The sequence below is a fragment of the Equus caballus genome, chromosome 22 (assembly GCF_041296265.1).
Source record: "Equus caballus isolate H_3958 breed thoroughbred chromosome 22, TB-T2T, whole genome shotgun sequence".
NCBI lineage: Eukaryota > Metazoa > Chordata > Mammalia > Perissodactyla > Equidae > Equus > Equus caballus.
The window spans coordinates 28,199,724-28,224,072 of record NC_091705.1 but is presented as its reverse complement, the minus strand read 5'-3'; the positions used below and the strand labels follow the sequence as shown (position 1 = coordinate 28,224,072).

At 51.5% G+C, this 24,349-nt stretch overlaps 2 protein-coding genes across 22 annotated transcripts in view; both read left to right on the top strand.

Moving 5' to 3' along the window:
• The window catches only part of NDRG3 (NDRG family member 3), a 72,791-nt gene extending 69,900 nt beyond the window's left edge, over window positions 1-2,891 (top strand). For 11 of the 19 annotated variants that reach the window (XM_005604617.3, XM_070247693.1, XM_005604618.3 and 8 more), the window contains one exon: window positions 1,306-2,891. In XM_005604617.3, the coding sequence (XP_005604674.1) occupies window positions 1,306-1,487 (182 nt within the window). In that variant the 3' untranslated portion in view covers window positions 1,488-2,891. Of the gene's footprint in view, window positions 1-173; window positions 213-1,305 lie in introns of all 19 variants that reach the window. The other 8 variants (XM_005604615.3, XM_005604616.3, XM_014735138.3 and 5 more) reach the window with 1 other exon arrangement.
• A 3,422-nt stretch (window positions 2,892-6,313) lies between these two features.
• The window catches only part of SLA2 (Src like adaptor 2), a 24,024-nt gene continuing 5,988 nt past the window's right edge, over window positions 6,314-24,349 (top strand). Inside the window, exons 1-7 of one of the 3 annotated variants that reach the window (XM_070247684.1) lie at window positions 6,563-6,700; window positions 7,224-7,328; window positions 9,907-10,040; window positions 14,564-14,663; window positions 15,047-15,133; window positions 17,168-17,271; window positions 20,200-20,912. In XM_070247684.1, the coding sequence (XP_070103785.1) occupies window positions 9,950-10,040; window positions 14,564-14,663; window positions 15,047-15,133; window positions 17,168-17,271; window positions 20,200-20,765 (948 nt within the window). In that variant the 5' untranslated portion in view covers window positions 6,563-6,700; window positions 7,224-7,328; window positions 9,907-9,949 and the 3' untranslated portion in view covers window positions 20,766-20,912. Of the gene's footprint in view, window positions 6,701-7,223; window positions 7,329-9,906; window positions 10,041-14,563; window positions 14,664-15,046; window positions 15,134-17,167; window positions 17,272-20,199; window positions 20,913-24,349 lie in introns of those variants that run through there. The other 2 variants (XM_070247683.1, XM_001499435.6) reach the window with 2 other exon arrangements.

The following is a 24,349-nucleotide window of genomic DNA, read 5'->3' as shown; positions in this document are numbered from 1 at the left end:
AACGTCCGAGATGCTATTGAAGCATCACTCAGTCTCACTCATCATCAGGACCTTAAAATAAAACTTCATCCCTGGCTTAGAGGATTCTGTCAGTGTCTACTGGGCAGCCGAAGTTGCCGCTTGGCACTCTCGGGTCACTAACCTGCCTTTTCCTGTGTCCATCCTGCTTCCAGTCCCGTATGTGCAGCTCAGTCACTTGAGCACCGAGCCAGGTACCTTCCTCTGTGCTGGTCCCACCCCCGCCTCCCAGCCACGCTCTCCCGGCTGCATTGGCTGCCTGCAGCATGTCCGCGGTTTTCCTGTGCAGTGAGAGCCCGATAGAACGTGGCTCATTGTGCCCCAAGAGGGTTAGCCTGTAGGTCCAGCCCAGGAGGAAGAAAGGAGCCAGGTTATAATAGCCAGGCTTCCTCTCATCATCCCGAATGCAGGGTCACAGCAGCCCCTGTAACTTTATAGGCAGGGCCCCTCTCCCACTACCACCTAGTGGTCCTTGAGTTAACCTCCAGACACAGGAAGCGAAGGGCAGCCTGGATTCTAAATAGGAGTGTCAGAGCCTGTGTCTGGAGAACTCTGCAGGTGATGGCATCTTTTGACCCCAGCATTGAAATAACAGCTGGAGGAGTGGCTGGCGCCTCAGGAAGGTAGAGAGGGAGGTTATGCCAGGTAAGGTCCTGTCCTGGCCAAGCTGGAAGGACCTCAGAGTCTAAGCAGTGGCAGAACAGGTGTCCGAGTTAAACACCCACCCCCAGAGGTCTTCCTCACAGGCCGCCTGTACCTCACTGCCTGTGGAGAGGCCGGCTCCAGGCCCACCTGCCCACCTACACACACACCTTCCTACACGTCTCCTCCCCAGGTAGCAAGGGTAGCCTGTGGACGCGGATGGTAGTCTCGTTGTATCGGGCTTGCACTGTGTTTGTGAAACACCTTCATACTTGTGTGGTTTGTGTTTCTTTTGGTTTAGTCTTGCATGCACTGCAGGTTTTGGTTACTTGTTTAGGTTCCCAAAGCCTCCTTTGTAATCACTGTGTGAATGGCGTGAGAGGCTATACTCTGGACTTAGGTTTCCCCTTGTTCTGCTGTGGACTAGAATCAGCGGAGATTCCAACCAGATCCAGAGGATTAAAGCAACCTTGCATATAGCCACTCACCTAGAGCAAATAGTACAAAGTGGGGGTGTCTATATCTTGTCCTGGGTATCACCTTAAATGGGTTGGGAAAGCTAAACATAAAGCCTTTGATGAAACTTCTAGATTAGCAGAGTTTAACCAGGCTCCATCTTCTAGTCCTCTTGGTTCTTTTTTACAGTACCGTCTGCCAGCATGACCCGGCTGGCCCGATCACGAACCCACTCAACCTCAAGTAGCATCGGCTCTGGAGAAAGTGCCTTCAGCCGATCTGTCACCAGCAATCAGTCAGATGGAACTCAAGAATTCTCTGAGTCCCCTGATGCTCTGGACAGACACCATACGATGGAGGTGTCCTGCTAGGCAGATGCCCCTCCGCTGGACCATGCAGGTCCCTCCTCCTTCAGACAGCCACTCCATAAGATAACATTTCATACAGCAAACTGGCATCTGCTATCTTTAACTCCTGCATGGCCACTGACTCTCTCTCTGGTGTCCTGGATTTATCATTCTCTCTGCCTACCCACCCCCCTTTTGTATGTACCAAGAACCACTTCCATGCCATTACTGTAACATTCCAACATCTTTAGCTGATCAATTCTCCATATCTTCTCTTGACAGCTTTTTCCCATGCTTTCCCAGCTATGTGTCTGATAAGATTCTTTGATCCTGATGTATGTGTGAGCACGTGTGTCTGTTTGCGTGTGCATAGTTCTGTGATTTTAGACATGCCTTCTTGTAGAGCTTATGCAAAAAACAAAAAAGGGACTTTTTTTTTTTGCATTTTCAATGGTGTTTTTAGGGGAAATATGCAGAACAGATTTCTAAGTTGAGTAGGCCACTGCATTCTCTTTTGGTTCCCAATTGGTCAACAAGATTTGCGAAATGACTTCAGGAGAAAGCAGCCATGAGGAATGCAGAAGATCATGACTGCCGAGTGGACCGTTGATTAACTGTGACTGATAAGAGGGAGCCTGTTATGTGGAGAAGCAGGCAGGGTGGCCAGCCACCTCCTTCTGTCCAAATGGATTCACATATAGCATTCTGTAAATAAAAGAAAGGGACATATTCTGTTAAAAACCCATGAAAGATGAGGTTCTGATGTGACATGAACTTTTTCAGAGGGAGCGAGTGTGGCTGAGTTACTGGACTCTCTCAGCACGGGAAGGTGAAAAACAAAATGCCAGGCCTCTGGTCCACCGGAGGAGAGCTGCTGTCCTGCCGTGTCTGATACACGTACCAGACGTCCGCAGGAAATCCCTCACAGGACTGTTACAGAGAGTGCTTCTTAATCCCTCAGTCCCCGAAAAAGGTAGATGGTGAAGAAATGGAAGTAGATCGGGGGAGAGGAACAGACAGTAACACGATATGTTTAATAAGTACAGTCTTGATTTCAGCAGAGTTAAGGGAAGCTAAATGAAATCAAGATCACACCCATTTCTCAAAAAGATTCTTAATCCTGTGAACTCCCTTTTGTAGGAGGGAAGGGAGCAGCCTGTCCAGGTAAAATTGTGTTCAGTCTACTGCTCTGTGAGGGGGTCACAGCCAGAGAGTATGGCTGGGAGGAGGGTGAAACCAGCTGCCACACAGCAAGGACCTCACTCTTGAGGGCATCAAGACGTAAGCTCAGGGTTACACAGTTTTGAATCTTAGGAAGGGGCTTTTCAGACATAATGTTCACTTTCTGCTGAGATAGGGAATGCGTCGCTCTGCCAGAGTACGACTTTTTACAGATTATTAAATAAAGCTGTATATGTCTCATTGTTACCCGATTGCTGGTGCTCTTTCTCTCAAGCCGCTCACCGGGGCTCAGGGAGGGACTGAGTTGCTGGGTGTGGGCTCCATGCTGGGCATTTTCACATACTTGATGATTATCCGACCCAGTGACGCTGTCCATTTACAGTGAGGAAATGAAGACTCGGGATAAATAATTTGCCCAAGGTCGTACCAGGAAGCCCAGCCAGGATTGAACCCCGAGTCCATCTGACACACCTGTATTCTCCTCAAACCAAAAATCATGGAAGCCCGACCATACGATCTTTGATGGAGGAGAAGCTAAGCTGGGATCTTGGAAAAGTGTTCTGAGTCTCAGCCCTGCCACCTGCCACCTGCTGGGTCCCACCCCTCATGTAATAATCTGCAACCACTTGTCTGAGTTCCTCAAACAGACCAGGCTGTACTTCTCCAGAAAGGGTGGTTTTTGTACCCACCAAGAATAGTTTCAGGAGGCCGCCATCTCAGGTCAGTTTTGAATTCTCCAGGGGCTGCTGCTACCATAGGACATCGAGACAGATACGGGTCCCCAAGCTGAGCTCCTGACGATGCATACAGGCCAATACAGTTCCAGAGCTGAAGGGGGTCTGACAGCCACAGTTGCTCTTAAAACCCACGTTGCTCCAGCCTTCTTGGCCACACCCAGCGTGGATGGTTGCTGGCTTTCCCACCTGAGCCTTGTGCCTGGAGTCAGGCCCCAACTGACTACACCTGACTGGTCGTCCTCACACTCAGTCCTCTTCTCATTTTCATTTCCTTTCTTTCTATTCAGTCCAAAAATATTTGGGTGCCTGCTTTCTGAGAGGCAAGGAAGTGGCCAGGTAGGCTCTACAGAGTCTCCACAAGGTGGTTGTGTGAAGTTCTTCCATACAGATCGTCTTGCCCAGTTCTCGTGGTGACTCCACAAAGTAGGCAGTGTGTTTTACAGACTACAGACAAGGAACAGCGGAGGAAAATTAAGTGATTTGGCTAAAGTCACGTAGCTTGGAAAGTTCCCAGTTCTTCCAAAATCAATGTGTTTTCATATTTTATTGAGTCTTTTATTGAGCATCTACTACAGGCCAGGCCCTAAGCACCTTCCTGTATGTTTCCTTCTATTGATGCAGTGAGATACGTGCTAGTCCCATTTGATGGATGAGAAAACAGGCTCGAGGTAAACTAGTTTACAAATGGTCACAAAACTAATAAGCAGCATGGGGCCAGCCCCTTGGCCCAGTGGTTAAGTTTGGCACACTTTGCTTTGCAGCTCTGGTTCAGTTTCCAGGTGCGGACCTACACCACTCGGCGGCAGCCATGCTGTGGCAGCGACCTACATACAAAATAGAGGAGGATTAGCACAGGTGTTAGCTCAGGGCAAATCTTCTTCAGCAAAAATAGAAAGAAACCCCTAAGAAGCAGCAGATCTGGGCTTTTATTTATTAAGATTTTTATTTTTCTCCCTAAAGCCCACCGGTACATAGTTGTGTATTTTTAGTTGTGGGTCCTTCCAGTTGTGGCATGTGGGGTGCCGCTTCAGCATGGCTTGATGAGTGGTGCCATGTCCGCGCCCAGGATTTGAACTGGCGAAACCCTAGGCCACTGAACTGGAATGCACAAACTTAACCACTCGGCCACGGGGCCGACCCCAGATCTGGGCTTTTAAATCCTAATTCTTAGAGGCCCGCCTGAGTGGAAAGGGAGCGTACGTGGTGGGATTTTTTAGAGAGACCAGAGACAGATAGAGACAGACAGACAGACAGACAGATAGATATACACACACAATGCAATACCACTCAGCCATGAAAAAAGGTGATATCGTGCCATTTGCAACAAGATGGATGGACCTTGAAGGTATGCTAAGTGAGATAATTGGGACAGAGAAAGACAATTACTGTATGACTTCACGCGTAAGTGGAAGATAAACACATAGATACCAAGAACAGACTGGTGGTTACCAGAGAGGAAGGAGGTGGGGGGAGGGTGGAAGGGGTAAAGAGGCACATATGTACTGTGACAGATGGAAACTAGACTTTTGGTGGTGAACAGGACTCCGTCTATACAGAGGCCAAAAATGTAATGATGTACACCTGAAATTTAGTGTTGTAAACCAGTGTGACCTCAATAAAGTAAAAATAAATAAATAAACCAAGGAAGAAGCAGTGTTCCAGGGCACTCTTGCTTCCAAATTTAAAAAATAAAAAGGAGACCAGAGACAGTCATTGCCTACTTTCATGGACATCACCTTGAGGCCAGTCTGAAAGTCTGCCTGTCCAATGAGAAGATGGACAACAATCAGAGTGGTGTGCAGGCAGGAGCAGGAGCCTGTGCTCAGTTCCCTCCCTGCCACGAGCTACATCCTTGAGTGGCCGTCACCCATACTAACATCCTAGTTAGAACTTTCATACAGAGCGTACGCCTCCACTTTGGCTCCTTCAGCTCCACACCAACTGCCCTCAGAGTTAAATTTCAAACCATCCTTCCCCAGGAGAAAGGGAGAACCTGAGCTGGAGTGTGCCCTGGCTGGCAAGGCCCCAGAAAAGGCTGCGTAGTCTGAGCTGGAAGAAGGAGCTTATTTCAGTGCGGTGCGCCGTTTCGTGTTAAAGCGCATCTGTCTCCAGGAGTACTAAACCCGCTAAAGGAAAGGCAGCAAGTGGGTGTGGCTATTTAGATTTTAATGAGTTGGGGATTTTATTAAATTTTAATGACTGAAGTTAACACGAATCAAAGGCAATTCCATCAGAGATTCTTTATCCTTGCTGAGTGATTCTCAAGCTTGGGGTGTGCGCCAGAATCACTTGGAGGACTTATGAAAAGACTTGCTGGCCCCACCCACAGAGTTTCTGATTAAGCAGATCTGAGATGAAGCCCGAGAATTTGCATATCTGACAAATTCCCAGATGATGCTGAGGCTGCTGGCCTGGGTACCACACTTGGAGAAGCACTGTCCGGGTCTTGCTACTCGAAGTGTGCCCGGGCCAGCAACATGGGTATCTCCTGGGATTTGTTAGCAAGGCAGAGCCTTGAACTCCACCCCAGACTCACGGAACAAGAATCTACTGTTCAACAAGATCTCAAGGGGATTCTATACACATTGAAGTTTGGGACACATCACTTCAAGGCAGTGCTTCCCAGACTTCCAGTCAAAGGAATCTCTTGGAGTATTTAAAATTCATATTCCTAGGCTGCTCTGGTGACTTGGATTCAGAAGATGTGGGAGGATCCCAGGAATCCGATCTTAAGTCCCTCAGGTGATTATGATGATCAGGTAAGCATGGGAAACTCCTGCTCATTTGCGTCGCTTCTGTGTTCCTTGGGCAAGACCAAGCCACAAAGCCAGAGAAAAACCTCTCCCTCCAGGATCATGACTAGGCAGCTGCTTCTCCCCCAGAAACAGGAACTTGGGGAAGGTGGCTCCTCGATGGTTTATGATGCCGTCAGAGGAAGCGGGTGGTTGTGAGAACCACAGAGTCTGCAGATGTGAGCCAGGAGCCCCAAGGACCCCATCACAGAGCTCAGAGAGCTCTGGGCCTTCTTCCCTGACCAGGCTGTGCTTGAGAGGGCCGCCCAGTCAGGGGTCCCTAAGGAACACAGAGCTCCCGTCCCAGTGGGTGTACAAACTGCTGACCACAGGCAAATACGGAGCTACCCAAAGCGACACTGAGAGACTCTCTCTGAAGATTCTCCCAGGCCTGGAGGGTTCTGGGTGTCCTAGGACTAAGTATGTTGGCAGACTTCCAGAAGGGCCCCCCAAAGCCCTAACCTCTCCGGCCAAAGCATGTGTCTAAGCTGAGCCCCCGCCCCAAGCCTCCGATGGCAGGAAACCAGTAAGTATACTTGCTTTTATTTTCCGATGGCCTTGGGACTGTGAGGAAGGATGGTCCCCGCAGACTAGGAGGGGGCTTTACAGGTGGGACACAAAAGGTCAGGGAGAAGGGGAAGTGGTTCTGCTGAGGATGTAAGCGGGGTGGTTTCTGAGGGTCCCCTAAGGGTCCGAGGCCTCCCCCTCCCCCTTTGACTGCCCCCGGAGAATTACATCATGCCCTTCAGTTTGTCTTCATGCCCCTTCTGGTCCCTTCTTGGTTACCAACTTGTTATGTGACTTTGGGGCCCTCTCTGGGCCACAGCCTCCCAACGTCAGTGAATGAGAGGAGTCTGGGTTATATTCTCTGAAGACACTTTCAGCTCTAGTGTCTCTAGAGTCTACAGTTCCTCTCGAAAGGGTGATATTTCTCAGTAGAAAGAGAGGGAGAGGTCTTTGGGTCAATCCAAATTCATCGCTCCTCCCTCCGCTGCTGAGAAATTATCTTCAGAAGCACAAAAATACAAAGATGTGGATTGTACACCCAGCCCTGCACCAACCAGCTGCGTGACAGTGAGCACAGCTCACCCTCTCTGGGCCCTGCTCATCGTATCTGAATGGGATTCAAGCCTGCTGACTTCTCAAAGGACCAAGTGAGACGGTCAAAAAGCAGTTGAGGGCAGTGTGCTGATCTCAGCTGCCTTTTCCTAACTTTCCTTCCACCCACTCGCCCGGGTCCCCCAGAAAGTGCCTAGCACATACTAAGTTGCTCAAATACTTGCGTAACTAATGATTAGATTCTCTCTTTTAAAAGTTTTACAAGTCTCTCCTTCTCATGAACCTACCCATCCCATGGTCTTCATTTCGCCCCCAGGGAGCTTCCTGGATTTGAGCAGACCAGGTGAAGGGAGCTGGCAGAGCGTTGTAGGGGCTTCCAGCCTGAGTGTGGCTCTCTACCTCCCTCAGGCCCATCCCGCAGCTCCACCTGCTGTGGGAAAAAATTTCTGGGTTTAGTGCAGTTGGTGATTGTGGGGACTTTGTTTTGCTGACGAGGGGAAAGGAAACTAACCTTTACTGAGCACCCACCCTGGGCCTGTTGCCTCGACTTCTCTTCACAACCCTGTGACGTTGGTATTATGCCTGATTCAAAGATGAGACTCAGAAAGATTACGTGGTTTGCCTGAGGTCACACAGCTCAAGCCTGGTTGGTGAATTAATCACTTGTGCTGCTCACTCCCTGGGATCTTCTGGACCTGTGTCTGCACGGTTAAGCACAGAGCCTGAACCTCATAGCCAAGGGGAAAGGAAGGGCTAGGGAGCAGCGGGAATGTTGAAATCCTGATGTGGGGGTGCCATCGCAGTGAGGGAACCAGAGAGGTCCTCGGGAGACAAGCAGCAGCACCATCTCTGACTGCTAAGGCGTCAGGATCCCAAAGTCTGAGCAGGGAGTTGCTGCCAGGAGCCATTTCCTAAAGATGGGCCTGTTTGGTATTAAAGAGCTCCTGTCCCCATGAATAATGGACTCGCCAGGGGAGGCAGCCGCAAACAGTGCCTGTTAGCCCTGTACCAATGATGCGAGCCTGCAGCACAGAGGGTAACCGCGCACAGGGAGAGGGCTGTTCCATCCCTAAGGCAGGGTCTTTACTCCTCAGACTCCTGGCCCAGGAGCCATGGAAGTCCCTCCATAATAGTGACAGACACCTGTCCGCACCAAGGCACCGTGAAGGGTTCAAAGGGAAGGATGGAGCCGGCTACGTCACCCTGCCTTTCCGTGAGCCCCTCCAGGGAAGGAGCGTGGCTTCGTCCTCCCATGGTGGAGTGCCTGACATGGAGAGGGACTGGATGAGTACCGGAGGAATGGAACCACACTGGTTAATCGTGCCTTGTCTTTACTGAAAAGACTGAAGCCACCTTCCCAAAACACTTTCATAGAGTGTTTGGAGAAATCAGCATTACCCTGGAAACCTGGGGATTTAAATTATTCTCAGGATAAGACACCTCTCCAAAGATATAATAACCATTTTGCCCATTAGTTAACGTGAGTCGAGGGCCTTCTGTGGGCCAGGTGCCTCATGAGATGTTGCGGCAACAGGCAAACAAAAAGAGGCTCTCGTCCTCACTGAGCTTTAGAATAATGGCAGATTAAACAGGTAAACAGTCTAATAAATGAGCAAGTAAGACTTGGGGAGGAACACAACAGGGGGCTGAGAGAGAGAAAGGGAAGGCTCCCAGGAGCGGCCTCTGGTGAAGGGCCATTCAGGGCCTGTAAAGGAGAAGCGGGCCCTCCCAGGCTTTTCACATGCCACTCTCTCGGCCCCTGTGGTGGGTATTGTTATCTCCATTTTTCAGATGAGGAAACAGAGGCAAAGAGAGGGGAAGTGGCTCGACAGCCAATCCTCCAAAGCCTTGCAAGTCATCACTGTGTCATTCAGTCTCCCAGTCATCTTACTTTGCCCTGCGACACCAATAACAGTGTGCTCACTGTCACCTTAGCTTGTTGTGACATCAGTTCCTGGGCCCCCTCGGATCCCCCTTGCCCACCCATGGGTCCCCATGTTTGGAGTAAACTCCGCGCTGTCATTGTCCCCTGCCACCCAGTGGCAGAATGTGACTCCCAGTCAGGAAGTAGTTCTGAGTAGCTATAGGAATGGTCAGCGAGGGCTGGGGGATTCAGGGAAAGCTTCCTGGGGAAGGGTGGGATCCAGACAGGCATGAGGAGAAAAAGAACATTCCAGCCAATGGGAGGGCACACCGCACACGCAAAGGCCCAGAAATAGAGAATCAAGGGGCTAGCCCTGTGGCCAAGTGGTTAAGTTTGCACGCTCTGCTTCGACGGCCCAGGGGTTCACCGGTTCGAATCCTGGGCACGGACATGGCACTGCTCATCAAGCCATGCTGAGGCGGCGTCCCACATAGCACAACTAGAAGGACCCACAACTGAAAATGCACAACTACGTACTGGGGTGCTTTGGGGAGAAAAAGGAAAAATAAAATCTTTAAAAACAAAAAAACAAGCGTGGCTGCAGCGAAGAAAAAATGGCAGGCAGAGAAAATAGAGTCCAGTTTGCAGAGCCTTCAGAGTCTGGGGGATGGGGCTGGAGGCTGGGCCTGATGGGAGGGAGATCGTCCTCTTGTGTCAGCAGGGAGGTGGCAGGGCCTAGCAGGGGAGGGAGGGCTTCTGGGGAGCAGGCTGGAGCCACGGCCCTGTCCAAATCCCAGCATCTCTTTCAGATTTCTCTCGGTGACGTGCTTCTGAGAGTTCCACTGAGGAACGATGGGAAGTCAGCCCAGCAGAGGGAAAGCCCAGCCAAGCCCAAGCTTGAGCCCCTCCGTCCAAGGCCAGGGCCCTGTGACCGTGCAACCAGGTAGGCCATGGGGCCCGGGGCAGCCAGGCCTTCCCAGGTACCATGAGGCTGTGCAGCCCGATATCGCCGCCTCTGCTGGTCAGCCTGACTAGCCACTCCAGCACAGCTTCAAGTGTCACTGAGCACCTGCTGTATACCAGGCCCTTCCCAGTGAACCGTCCAGCTAGGGGCTCTGCTCTTGTGGAGCTCACATTTCGGCAGTTGGGCCATTGAACAAGCAGATCAACTGGAAAATGTGAGGGGCCAGCCCGGTGGCGCAGCGGTTAAGTTCACACGTTTCGCTTCTCGGCAGCCCGGAGTTCGCTGGTCCCGATCCCGGGTGCAGACATGGCACCACTTGGCAAAAGCCGTGCTATGGCAGGCGTCCCACGTATAAAGTAGAGGAAGTTGGGCACGGATGTTAGCTCAGGGCCAGTCTTCCTCAGCAAAAAGAGGAGAGTTGATGGTAGTTAGCTCAGGGCTAATCTTCCTCAAAAAAAAAAGGGCCGGCCCGGTGGCGCAGCGGTTAAGTTTGCACGGTCCGCTTCTCAGCAGCCAGGGGTTTGCAGGTTCGGATCCCGGGTGTGGACATGACACTGCTTAGCATGCCATGCTGTGGTAGGCATCCCACATATAAAGTAGAGGAAGATGGGCACAGATGTTAGCGCAGAGCCAGGCTTCCTCAGCAAAAAAAAAAAAAGAGGAGGACTGGCAGTAGTTAGCTCAGGGCTAATCTTCCTCAAAAAAAAAAAAAAATGAAAATGTGAGAGAGTGGCAGGTGCTACCTCCCTTCTCCTCAGCCAGTTTATCCCCAGACTGAGCTCGCAACTCGATGGCCAGACCTGCTTGTGTAGCTCTCCAAAGCTGCACTGTCCCTTACAGTAGCTACTGGCCATATGCGGCTATTTAAATTTAAGCTAATATTAATTAAAATAAAACTTTCAGCTCCTCAGTCACTCTAGCTGCATTTCAAGTGTTCAGGAGCCATGTGAAGCTAGTGGCTACCTTACTGGACAGCATAATTACAGAACATTTCCTTCATCACAGAAACAGCTTCCAGACAGCGATGCTCCAAGGTGTCTCCTCTTACCCTGAGAGGAGCCGTGAAACACTTGAAGCAAAATTGGGGCTTTGGTAATTGGAAAAAATTAGCACCTACAATGCATATGCTGAGCCTATAACCATGACTCTCTGAGGTTATCCTGACTAAAAATGCCAGTTTTTAGGACAACTGGACCATCAAAACATCATAGAAATTCTAATATTTTGATGTCAAAACTACAGCTCCCAATTTGTTTCTTGTTCTCCCAAACAGTCCACAAATCCTTTCTCAAAGCGCATCCTGAGTTGGGGTTTTGATAATATATTTGTCAGGGTTCTCCAGGGAACCAGAACCAATAGAGGGGTGTGGGGGTGTGTGTGCGTAGACAGAGAAAGAGAGAGAGATTTAAGAAACGGGCTCACGCAATTGTAGGCCGGCAAGTCTGAAATCTGCAGGGCAGGCCCGCAGGCTGGAGACCCGGGGAACAGCTGATGGGTCCGTCCTGAGTCTGGAGGCAGAATTCCCTCTTTCTCGAAGGACCCGTCTTTTTCTCTTAAGGTCTTCGACTGCCGGGATGAGGCCCACCCACATTATGGAGAGTAACATTTCTTCAAAGTCTATTGATGTAAATGTTAATCTCATCTAAAAAATATCTTTACAGCAACATCTAGAGTGGTGTTTGACCAAATATCTGGGTGCTGTGGGCAGCCATGCTGACATGAAATTAACCACCACAGATAAGGAGAGCACTTTAAACCGAGCAGCACGTTTAGGAGGAAGGACGTGGACGCACACTTAAACAGAACTAGGAGACCGCAGAGCCAAATTTCTGGATGTCTGTGTTTGGACACAGCTGTCCCCAATCTGAAAACTCCCCTACAGTGGCTGGGGCTTCCTTCCCATCCCTCAGTATTCTCATCTCCCTAATACCAGCCTCCCCCCAAGTCCCCAGGCCTCGGTGCCCTGGGCCCTGCAGGACTGCTGTTGGGGAGGCAGCTGCCTCTTTTTAGCCACTCAATCCCACCAAGAGCCTGGGGCCTGGCAGGTGCCACAGGAAGAGACCTGGAAACCACACAGACCTCTACCTTGTTTCCTCTAAATCTAGCCACAGGCAGCAGCCTGAGGCTGCTCTGAGTCATGCCCAGGGTGCTGAGGGGGACGATCCCCCCCCCCAGTTCTGCCAGCAGGTGTTCTGGGAGCCCTCCCTCCCTGTGGGACGTGAGGGGGACTGCCTTCATCCCTCTGCCCGTGTCTCCAGGGAAAAAATGGGCCTCTCTCAGTAGGTCTACCCTTGGTCCCAGTGGGAACATGGATTCGGGGCAACTCCTTCCATAAGCCATGTGTTTGTCCACCAACCTTGCATCCATCCAAAATCTACAGAGGCTCTACCATATGCCAGGCCTGTGCCAGGACCAGGGGACACAGCAGTGGACAGTACAGGCACAGTCCCTGCCCTCAGGGACAGTCAAGTACCAGAGACAGGCACTAAACCAACAATCAATTACAATCGTGTTAGACTTTGGCCAGTGTGATTTAAGGGATTCTGCCCGGGAGGGTGTGCAGAGCGGCTTGTCGGGGAAGGCTCCCCTTGGGCGGGACGTTGCACCCAGGGAGTGAAGGAGGAAGGTGAGTCGGCCAGGTGGAGATGGCCAATTGGAGGGACAGCACAAGAAGCTCAGTGGCTCCTGGGGTGCAAGGCCGGGGCTTCCAGGAGGGGAAGGGGCGCCTCCAGGCCACCTGGTTCCACCTTGTCGGAGGACGCCCTCCACAAGACTTGCTTGCCTCGTTTGTTTGGGCATCAGGCATTTCCCTGTACTGTGGATGGCCAGGCCCTGTGCTGCCAACGGCTCAGAGAAGGAGAGACCCCTGGGCTGCAGTCTGGGGCCACCACAGAGTTCTCTGCATGTGTCTAGGAGGACGTGTAGGAACCAGTCCATTTCCAGAATCAGTCTTGTTCTTCACGTGTCTGCCTAGAGCAGAGGCCCTTAGCCGACACAGTGTCCAGCTCTGGTTCTGTTCCATCCATCCCCTGGGTCCTTGTCTGTCCATCTCTTCCCCCCGCCCCCCCGCCACCTCCTGGGTCCCCAACCCTGTCTAGAGGGCCTTGCAGAGCCCTCTCAGGCCTTGGCCCCTTCAGGAGCATCTAGGAGACAGATAAACCTTTCTTGTTGACCTTGACTGCTTTTCATAGCTTGATGCATCGAAATGCTCACAAGTCTCTCTCCTTCCCCTTTGTTACAGAGACACCTACTGAAGTAGGATAAAAAGGGAGGAAGGGAGGAACACGGGGGTGCAGGTGAAGTGGTTCTCACCAGCCCATGGAGGGCAGGTTTTTCAGGACAGGAAGGCCCGGACGGGCATCAGGAGGTCTACTTAGACTGGGCAGGCTGCTCCCTGAGGTGGGTGAGGGGATAAGCATCCTGTGCTGAGGGAGCTGCTGGCCGCTGCTCTCCAGCCTCGAAATTGGGCCTCATGGCCACAGTGTCCTCAGGACCAGTCTTAGTGTGGTGGTGTGGGGGAGTGGGGATGGCGGCGGGTCCTCTGGCACTGTGACTCCCTTTCTGAACTTCAGCCTCCCCGGGACTCTGGGCCCTTGCAGAGTGTGCTGCTGCTGTCTAGCCCAGTGCCCTCGCCCTGGGCCTGTGATCAGCCACAATGGTCACCTGTCCCAACAGTGCCCTATGGGAGGAGGGAGACCAGGGTGGTGTGGCATAGGAGCTGTGCTTTTGCTCCCAGAGGAGGGCCCTGCCGAACCTCGGTTACCTCGCTGTGCAATGAGGCTGACTAGACATGACTACCTCAGGCGCTCGTGAGGGCCAAGAGGAGGCATGCAGTTGTTCAGTGAGAGATGGCAGGTGTGTGACCAGGACACTGGACTGAGCCATATGCACCTGCTGGGCACCTGCTCTGGGCCAGGCCAGGCACAGTGGGCACCGGGGCTGCCCCTCTTGTTGGGGCAGCACAGACTTACACCGCCGCTCTGGACAAAGGCCACAGGAGAGCCACTCTGCCCACGTGCACAGCACTCTAGAGTTACAGAGCTCATCCACATCTGTGATTTCACGGGGCCCTCCAGGAACCCTCCTCCCATGCCCACCCCTAAGCCCCAGCCCTCAAAGCTGATCCATCCAGTGCCCATCTCATCAGCACCTTCCAGAAGCTGAGCTCAGGGATCGTGCTGATACCTGCTTGGAGCTGTAGGTTTTAAGCAGAATCCCTTTATCAAAATCTGTGAGGGTCTGTATATAAAAGGGGATTGTAGCCAGGAGTCCCACTCCTCTTGCCACACCAGCCTTTTCCCTGAGGTGACCCCAAGAGATGTCTGGGCCCCCCTAGGGCTATGCAGAGCCCTGCTGTTTTGAAAAAGCTTCAGATTGCGGAGCTGCCCTCTTGGGATCTCAGCAGACATGGGAAAGTTGCCGGTGGGAGCCCAGGCTCCACCAAACCTCCCATCTGAAGGAGGGCTGGCTGAGAGGGTGAGCGTCTCTGTCTCTCTATCCAGACAGGAGTAGGGCCACAGCTGTGGCCCTGGGCAGTTTCCCGGTAGGTGAGCAGGCAGAGCTGTCGCTGAGACTGGGGGAGCCACTGACCATCATCTCTGAGTAAGTCCTTCCCGGGCACTGGGTGGGGTTCTCTGCTGCCTCCCCTGGAAACCTGAAAGTGCACAATGGGATAAGGGGGCCCTCCCTCCAGGAGAAAAGAGCATGGCCTTTGATGCGAGCTCCCACGGGGCCCTAATGGTGGGATTGCTTGACACACCTGCAGGGAGAAGCAGTGGGTGGGCAGGGCCTTGCAGGGGCCCCTGAATCATGCCATCTGCCATCAGGAGGTGGCGCCTGGACTGGCTGGTACAAGGAAACCTGGGAAACTCAGGTGGGACAGGTAGCCACAGGATCCAGCCTACAGGGTCCTTGTGAATCCTGAATGAGCAGTTCCCAGAACCTTGGCCCTTCTGAGAGAGGTCCCCTCTCCTTTCTCTCTCCAGGAATGGAGACTGGTGGACGGTGCTGTCAGAGGTCTCAGGCAGAGAGTACAGCATCCCCAGCATCCATGTGGCCAAGATCTCCCATGGGTGAGTTCACACCCCAGGCCCTGCCTTAGGGGAGCTTCCTGCTTCCTCTTTCCACAAATGTAGTGCTTTATGGCCAGTGCTGTGCTGAGCAAGGCTGGGGATGGAGGAAGAATCAGGCCCAGGCCCAGTCCCAGGCCCTGCGCTCAAGAGGAGCAGACGGTTCACCCTCTCAGAGCCTGGAGGGGTGGGCCCAGGAAGGCCTCAGTCAGCAGTGGTGGTCTGGGCTCGGAGGGTGCCCCGGAATCTGGTGGTGGAGAACGCTGACAGGGACTTTCAGGAGAGGGGAGCAGCGTGTCCTGAGGCAAGAAAATGGAGGGGCAGCGCCCACAGCGAGGGGAGCCTCCTTGGGCTTGCCCTTCCAAGAGGTGCCTCTGCTGGAGGACTGGACGCTGGATGCAGGGTCTCTCACCAAGAGTGAGCTGCGAAAGAAACGGACTCCAGAGCAACTTCTGTGTCAGGAGAGAGAAAGGAAGTGACCTGCCTTTTGGTGGGATCTACCTGAGTCACAGGGAGTCAGGAGGGCATCACTGTGTGTGCTGTGACAGCCTCTCCTCAGTTCTGAGAGAAAGCACGGCTCCGGCCCTCGATGGCCTTCCTTTTCTGAGGCTCATGGCACGTCTGGCTCTGCTGAAAGTAGCACTGGGACCCAGAGATGTGGGGGCACCCCGTAGAACAGGCTCACATGGAGTGTGTCTGCAGCCCTGTGTTTCCTGCTGGCCAGAGGTTTTCCATCCACAGGGTGGCAGTGAGTTTAAGCCAAGGAAACACTGACTACCTCCAAGGGTCCCCTTCCCTTGCCACTCCTTCATTTCCATCCTCAGTTTGCGTAAGTCCTGTGAATGACTTGTTGTACTTACTCCAAAACTAGGCTAAGTTTATTGCTGGCACCAAGAGAGTTGCAGCTTCTCTGATTTATTTACTTGGAGTCAGCTCAACCTTGACTCTGACTTTGTGGAATTTCACAAAATGACAGAGGCAGCAATTTCCATCGAATTGGCTTCTGTAGGCTTTGCCTTGGGCCCCAGGGCATGACTCTGGGCACACCAGAGGCTGATGGACTAATAATAAAAAAAATTCCAGGGGCCGGCCTGGTGGCACAGCAGTTAAGTGCGCACATTCCACTTTGGTGGCCCGGGGTTCGGCTGTTCGGATCCCGGGTGTGGACATGGCACCACTTGGCAAGCCATGCTGTGGTAGGCGTCCCACATATAAAGTAGAGGAAGATGGGCATGGATGTTAGCTCAGGGCCAGTCTTCCTCAGCACAAAGAGGAGGATTGGCAGCAGATGTTAGCTCAGAGCTAATCTTCCAAAAAAAAAATTCCTGCAAAACTGCCGGAACTTTCCATTGTGGTTAAGTCCTTCGTGGACACACACAGGTGAGGGATTAAGTGAAAAGAGGAAGGAAAATGTGGGATCAGAGTAACCAACGATCCCAGCATGGAAAGAGGCCCCGAGGAGTAGGTTGTGTACCATCTGTGCTTTGGAAGGCCTGGATGGTAAGCTATCGGCTGCATGGTTTTTTCCAAAATTTTAGAATGTCTTGAACATTCTAGTTCCAATCTTTCTACCCACAAATAAGCGTCAGTGGGAGTTAGATTTCAGTGATAATAAATGCTCACCTGCATACCTTTTGGCTACAAAGTTAAACTTATGTTCAAACAAAATATTTACTAAAATCTAAAAAAAAGGAAAATGGGCTGTTCTTAGAAAGGTGAAGGCTTAGAAAGGTGAGTGGATAGCATAGGGGTGCTGGGGCAACAGGGAAGTGATAGGAGAGTCTGGGATCACCCAGCCTGCCCCTGGCCACTTGGGAATGAAGTCACCAGGCACAGAAGGCCGGAGGTCACCTCATGAGGTTGTCGTCTGAGGCCCCTGGAGCCAGGACCAGGACAAATCTGGGAGGCCCTCGGAGGCCCCGAGGCCAGCTCTTCATGGTACAGCTCTGAGGCCCAGAGAGGAGCAGGGGTTCCAGTAGAGTCTCGTCCCACCCACCCCCAGGCTGACCTCTGTGCCTCTCTCTGCTTCTCCCCCAGGTGGCTGTATGAGGGCCTGAGCCGGGAGAAAGCTGAGGAACTGCTGCTGCTGCCTGGAAACCCTGGAGGGGCCTTCCTCATCCGGGAGAGCCAGACCAGGAGAGGTGGGTAAGCTCAGCCCCGTCCTGGGCTCGTCCCTTGAATGCTAAGAGCCAAGTATGATGTGACTTGGGAGTGGAGGTAGGAGGCCAACTGCAAAGGGTTGGAATGCCTGGCCTGGAGTTGGGCAGCCTGTCTGACTGAGCGCCATGCTGCTGCCATGAGAGTCCATCAGCAACGAAGCAACCTGCGTTTCTAGAAGTGGGTGTGAATGGCCCATAGTAGGGATCCAGGCTCAGCCAACACTTTGGCAACTGGTACTTGCAATAGAGTACAGTCACAGGATTTCCCTGCCCTGACCAGTACTAATTCTCCTTCCCCAAGACTCAGTATAATCCTCATCTCTTGGCAAGACGTTGACAGGTTGACAAGGTCTCTGTGCTTTGGGTCACCAGTGAGTCAGAGCCAGAAAATCTGTTAGAAGTCACCTCATGATCTCCCTCTCTCCACTGTACAGATGGGGAAACAGAGGCCTGGAGAGGGGGAGGGAGGTGTCACATTGCAGGTTCATATGGGACTTCTCCTACCCCGGGTGCAAACAAAACAGGAAGTTGATAAAGGCTATCTCTGATGCCCCTGCCTCCCTCTGAGCTGCCGCCCTGAGTCCCTCACTGTAGGGGCAGAGAGGGACGTAGACCGAGTGGCAGCGCCTATGTTTATGTTAGGTCCTTTAAGTGCCTTCAAAGAGCCCTGTGGGGATTGCACTTCCATTGTCCCCATTTTACAGATGAGGAAACTGAGGCTTAGAGCAGAGAAACGATTTGCTGGGGAGATACAGCTAATAAGTACGGAGCTGGGATTCAAACCCAGCTGAGGTTCGTCTCACTTCAGAACCCAATGGGAGGAGATACTCAGGAGTGAGGTCCGGCCTCCTGTGCTTGCCCTAACTGGAACCGACTGTGATGGGTGGTCAGGGTCCTTTACACTCTACTCAGTCTCCCTCTGGACCCCCTCCAACGCATCTTTGCCTCTCCTCCCCTTCCTTTCGGAGCTCCCTGGCTTGATGTCTCCCCCAGCCCCTCCAGCTGTTTTCCAGGCAGCATCAGCATCCACCCTCACACATACCCATAGGCTGGCTGGGGTGGGGGGCTGGCCCGAGCACCGCAGCTGCGAACAGGAAACCGCAGCGGTGATGCTGATAGGGGCAGGGGTGCTGCAGACCGGGCCTCAGGAGCCTGAGAAGCCACAGGAAGTGCTCCGTGCTCAGCTGCCCCACCCCCACCCCCTCTGGCCTGGTTTCAGCTGCAAGAGCATAGTGACCAGCACTTACTGCCACTCTGCCCCTTTCTCAAGAAGGTACATGTACAAGAGGAACCGACTGAGAAATAAAAGAGAAAACAGATAAGGACCCACATAGACTGGGATCAAGGTTAGATTTGACTCTGAGGTTCCCCATAGCTTCCCATCAGAATCCAGCTCTCATTATCAAAAAAGGAAGAGACTTGCCAATTCTGCAGGAAAGGCAATGACTTCCTTGGTACTAATTTCTAATCTCTCGTCTGGGCCTTCCTTTAGGACAGTGTCAAGCTGCCGGTCATGACCCATTTGTGAGCTGAGAAATCAGTTTAGTTTGGTAGTTATAGACCTGTGGGTCTCAAACCTGGGTGGGCATCAGAATCAGCTGGAGGGCTTGTTAAAACAGAGCTGGGCCCACACCCCGCTGGCATTGCTGATTTGGCAGGTCTGGGGCAGGGCCTGAGGCTGTGCCTCTCCAGCGCATTTGCAGGTGCTGCTGCTGCTAGCCTGGGGGCCACACTTGACAAAGCGGTGATCCAGCCCTTGGCTGCATGTTGGAGTCATCTAGGAGAGCTTTACAGATTACTGATGCCTGCACCCCACCCCCGGAGTTTCTGATTTAATTGGTCAGGGGTGTGGCCTGGACCCGGGAAGCTGTCAAAGCCCCCCAGGGGATTCTGATGTGCAGCTAAGGTCCAGGAGTCTCTGGACCAGTGAGTGAGTGAAATACAGCAGGAGACATCAGGGTACATCATTGCGGGTTGGGGAAACATGGCTTCATCAGACTTTTGTTTTAGATAATTTTGTTTGCCCTGGGCACAGTGTAAAATTTCATACTGTGGTTTGTGGTCAAAAAAGCTTTGACACCGCAGCTCCAGGGGCCCGAGGGACGTCATAGAACGGTGGTTCTGAGACCTGAGTACAGAGGAACTGTCAGGGGAACTTCTGACAGTGCAGACTGTGGGCCCCACTGCAGACCTACTGAATCGGGCTGTTGGGAGTAGAGGTCAGAAATCTTCCTTCACAAGTTCTCCAGATGGTTGTTATGTTCTTTAAGTTTGAAAACACAGTTCCAATCTAGGGAAGCCAGAATTCAGTCATAAGAGATGATGTTTTTTCCATTTATATGATGAATTTGTCATATATAACGGTAATTAACTGTTGACCGAGGGAGTGCTATCAGGATCAGCTTTTCTTTGGCCCAAGGTCCAGACAGCTCTGAGAAGGAAATTCTGCAGAGATTTTGAGCCTGTGTATGGACTAAGGAAGAAGGTCTGGGGCCTATGAGCTCCCAAGAAACTCTGCTCAGAGCTAGAGTGGGGACGGGAAGGCTCCCCCATCTTCCCCAGAGTCCCTCTGGCATACCTGGTTGTGTTCTAGGCCTTGGGGCAGCCATGGCAGGGCTCAAGTCAGGTCACATACCTTGGTCTGTGAAGGGGCACTGAAGATTTTGTGGAGGTCGCAGGACTGCTCCAGAGGTCAGTGGCAGGGCCAGGCCCCAACAACATCGCCTCTTCTTCACCTTCCTGCTGTCCTGTTGTGTGTCTGTTCTGTGTTGGGCACCGTAAGGGAGACTGATGAGCAAGACATGCTTCCTGCCACTGAGGGGCTCGCCCATGTCCGTTCTGTCAGTGGGGAGACACTTCCTGAGCATCTCCTCCAAGTCAGGCCTGCTAAGTCTTGCTTCCTGTCCTCAGGCTTCAGACAGTGGAGGCTCCAAGGCACAGCATCCCCGAGGCTCGCAGCTTCTCCGAGAGCTCCGCAGAGGAAGTTCAGGAGGGTCCTGCTAGGTCCACCCCCCCACACACACACAGCTCCTAATCTGATCCTTCACACTACTGTGGACCCCACCCTTCCTCTTGGCATCATCCTCAGAACACCTGGGAAAACATGGGGCCTGACTCCAGAGGTCCCTGCAGGCCAGGATGTGACATTGGCTAAACCTGGTAGAGCTTCCCGGAACCCAGGACCTTGTACCCTCTTTGCCTTTTTCCCAGTGGGTCTCCCTCCAGTCCCTGCACCCAGCCACGGCTCCCACCATTCCTTGCCACGTCCTGCCTTCCGGCCCACTGCCCACCAGAACACTCAGTGCATGAACACACCTTGTTCTTTCCACTGTGGCATCCTTTCACACAATCCTCTCTCAGCCGGGAAGGCCGTGTCCTCCGTTCCTCCACTGCACAAGCTCACACTCATCCTTCACGACCCTTTTCAATATCGTTTCCCCAGGCTGTTTGTCACTCTTTGCTCTCAAGTCCCATAGCATCTTGAAAAGACCTCTTCTGTAGCTGCAATAAACTTATTTCTTAAAATCAGGGTATGTGGTCTAAGAGCATGGGAACTAAATACTTGAAATGAAGACCATAAAGGAAAATTCCGGCTGTGCGATGTGCCAGAGGGACAGCACTTCTGTCCCCAGGGTATGAAGATCAGATTACCTGTGCCTGGGCCTGGTGCAGTGGCAGCACGTACGAAGTGCTCAGATGTTTACCGAATGAATGAGTGAGGGAATGAGTGCCTGTGTGTACACTGAGGGGCGGGGAGAGGATGAAGTGCCGAGGTGGGGTAGACTGCCACCCAACACCATCTGTGTCCACAGACAGCGGTAGGAGTGCAAAGGGTGACAGGGACTCCTCAGAACTGCCTGTAATCACAGCTCTGTCCAGCGTTTATCACAGAGATTCATTCATTCATTCAACAAATAGCTATTGCGTGGCGACTCTGTGCCAGCCACTGTTTTAAGTGCCAGAGACTCAACAGTGTAAAAAGTAAAATCCCTGCCCACAATCTAGTTGGCAAGGTGGACAGTGAACAAATGACTAATAAAGTGTCCGGTGGTGGTAAGCGCTGCAAAGAAGCAGCACATGAGCCTAAGAGGAACAGAGTCATGGGACGCGTGTGCGTGTGCAAAGGCCTCCCGGTAGATGTGTCCTCAGCAGGAGGCAGATGTGCCCGGAGCAGACCCAAGGTCCTTGTGGGCCATGTGGGGCCTTTCCAGGGTGAGGATTTATTTCAGGTGTGACAGGGAGGGTTCTGAGTGGGAGCGTGGCCTGGCCTGATCCTGTGACTGCTGTGAAGAGAGGACTTGGCAGGGTACAGTAAGGCGGAAGTGGGAAGCCACGTGGGAAGCCACATGGGAAGTTGTTGCAGGCTCCGTCAGGGTGAGAAGTGGTCGGATTCGGGTATGTTCTGAACGTAGCCAGTAGAGCTTTCTGTCGGGTGGGACGTGAGGTGTGAGAGAAGGGAAGAGTCAGGGATGACTCCGGAGTTAGGAGCTTAGTAATGGATGAATAGCACTGCTGTTTTCGGAGATGGGAAGATGGTGGGAGGATAAGTCGGAACCATCCCTTGGGAGGCTCGTGGTTGGCTGTGTGTATGGCAGAAGGGGTGAGAGGTCGGGTTGAGGGACAGACGGTGGCAGAGTAGGATGCTTGGTGCCGCAAAAGCACTCATGCCTGGGCAAACCTAGGGCGGGGGTGCTCCCAGACAGGGAAGGTGTTCCAGGGACTTGTTATTTGAGCAGAACTGAGTTTAAAAGGAAGGCTGGGGGTTATCAGATGGAAGAGTGTTCCATATAAAAGGAACAGCGTGAGCAAAGGGCCAGAGGCCTGATAAAGGTTATTGGGTGCTTGTTACACTCCACACACTGCTAAATGCTTTACCTGCTTCACCATCTGAATCCTCGTGGTGATCTGTAGAGACTGGGACAATTACTTTCCCCCTTTGCAGGTGAAGAAGCAGATCTGAGAGGTCAAATAATGTGCCTTAGAGACACAGCTAGTGAGCAGGGGGCAGCAGGGGTGTTACAGTACAGGACTCTATGTGGGATTTGAGCTCAGAGAGTCTGAGTTTAAAGGGAGATGTCCTGGAACTGGGAGGGAGCGGTAGGTGTTTGGGACTGGCTGGAGCATGCAGTGAGAAGGAAAAGCAGGATACCAGGCACATAGGCCAGTCACAGGCCTTGGTAGGTGACCTGTCCCCACCGTGGGGTTGATAGAGCTTGCTTATCCCTGCGCCTATGAGCCCAGTCCTCAGTGTAGCTACCCTTCCTGGTTCTGGTAACTGTGGTGACAGTGGCCAGGGTAGGGTGGCTGGAGAACCATGCAGAGGATGTGGGGACTTGGTCAGCTGGTTTGGTTGGGCTCTGGGGCCTATTTTCAGATATTTAGCCCTTTCCCAACCACAGAGCCTTTTCAGGGTCACAGCACAGCTCCAGAAGAGACTCTTCTTAAAGGTGCAGAGGTCAAGGGGCCTCCAGAGTCAGGTAGAGAACAAGGAAAAAGCAGCAGGGACCCTGCTCCACATTTATTAAATTCACTTATTAGTTGTAGTAGCTTTTCTGTAGCTTCCTTAGGATTTCTACGTATGTGATCACATTGTCTATAAACACAGTTTAAGTACTTACATTTCAATCCATATAGCTTTTGTCTGTTTTTCTTGACTTACTGCCCTGGCTGGGACCTCTAGTACACTGAGTGAATTGGTGAGAACATTCTTGCTTTGTTCCCAATTTTAGAAATTAAAATTCAGGGGCCGGCCCTGTGGCCAAGCGGTTAAGTTCGCGTGCTCTGCTTCGGCGGCCCAGGGTTTCGCTGGTTCGGATCCTGGGCGTGGACATGGCGGTGCTCATCAAGCCGTGCTGAGGCGGCATCCCACATGCCACAACTAGAAGGACCCACAACTAAAAATACACAACTATGTGCCAGGGGGCTTTGGGAGAAAAAGGAAAAATAAAATCTTTAAAAAAAAATAATGAAGTTCGTAATATGCCCTTCTTGTCCTTTTAATGTGGTAGGAGCTATAGTGATGTTTCCTCTTCGCTCCTGATATTTGTAGTTTGTGCGTTCTTTTCTTTCTTCATCATTCTAGTTTGGAGTTTATCAATTTTATCAGTCTTTTCAAAGAATCAGCATTTGGTTTAATTGATTTTACTCTGTTTTCTATTTCATTTATTTTTGCTTTATTTCCTTCCTTCTGCCTAAATTTATTCTTTTTCTACTTCGAGGTAGATTATTTTATCTTTTCTTCGACTGTAAGCATTTGAAGCTACAACATGTACCTTTAAGTACTGATTTAGCTGAGCTTACAAATATTTGTGTTTTTATTATTTAGTTAAATATATTTTCTAATTTTGCTTGTGATTTCTCCTTCAGTCGCTGGGTTATTGCCAGGTATTGGGGGATTTTCCAGATTGTTTTTTGTTATTAATTTCTCATTTAATTCTGTGTGGTCAGAGAACATACCTTTAATAATCTCAATCCTTTTAAGTTAGTTTTTATGGACCAGTCTGTGCTCTGTCTTGAATATTCTATGTGCACTTGACGGAAAACGTGTCTTGTTGCTGAGCACGGTGTTCCTTGTTAATTAAGTCAAATTGATTGATTGTATTGTTTGAATCTTCTATATCCATATTGATTTTCTCTCAAATACTGAGGGAGGAGTGTTGAAATCTCCAATTATAATTATAGATGTCCATCTCTTCTGTTAATTCTGTCAGTTTTGCTTTACGTATTTTGAAGCTCTGTAATTGGGTGCATACAAATTCAGGATGTTGATGTCTTCTTGATATGTCCCTCTTATCTCTTAAATTCCACTTTGTCTGATATTAATATGACCACTCCAGCTTTCCCATGATTGATGTTTGCATGATACATCTGTTTCTTTTTAGGTTTAGCCTGTGTTTTAATAGTCTGAGTGTGTTTATCTTCTTTAAATCCAGTTTGAAAAACTGCTTTTGAATTGGAGGGTTTAGACCACTTCTTCAAAGTAAATGCTTCCTAAAACTGAGCAGTGCCTGTGGTTTGGGAAATTCACTCTACTATGTGCTTTATATGGATTATCTCATCT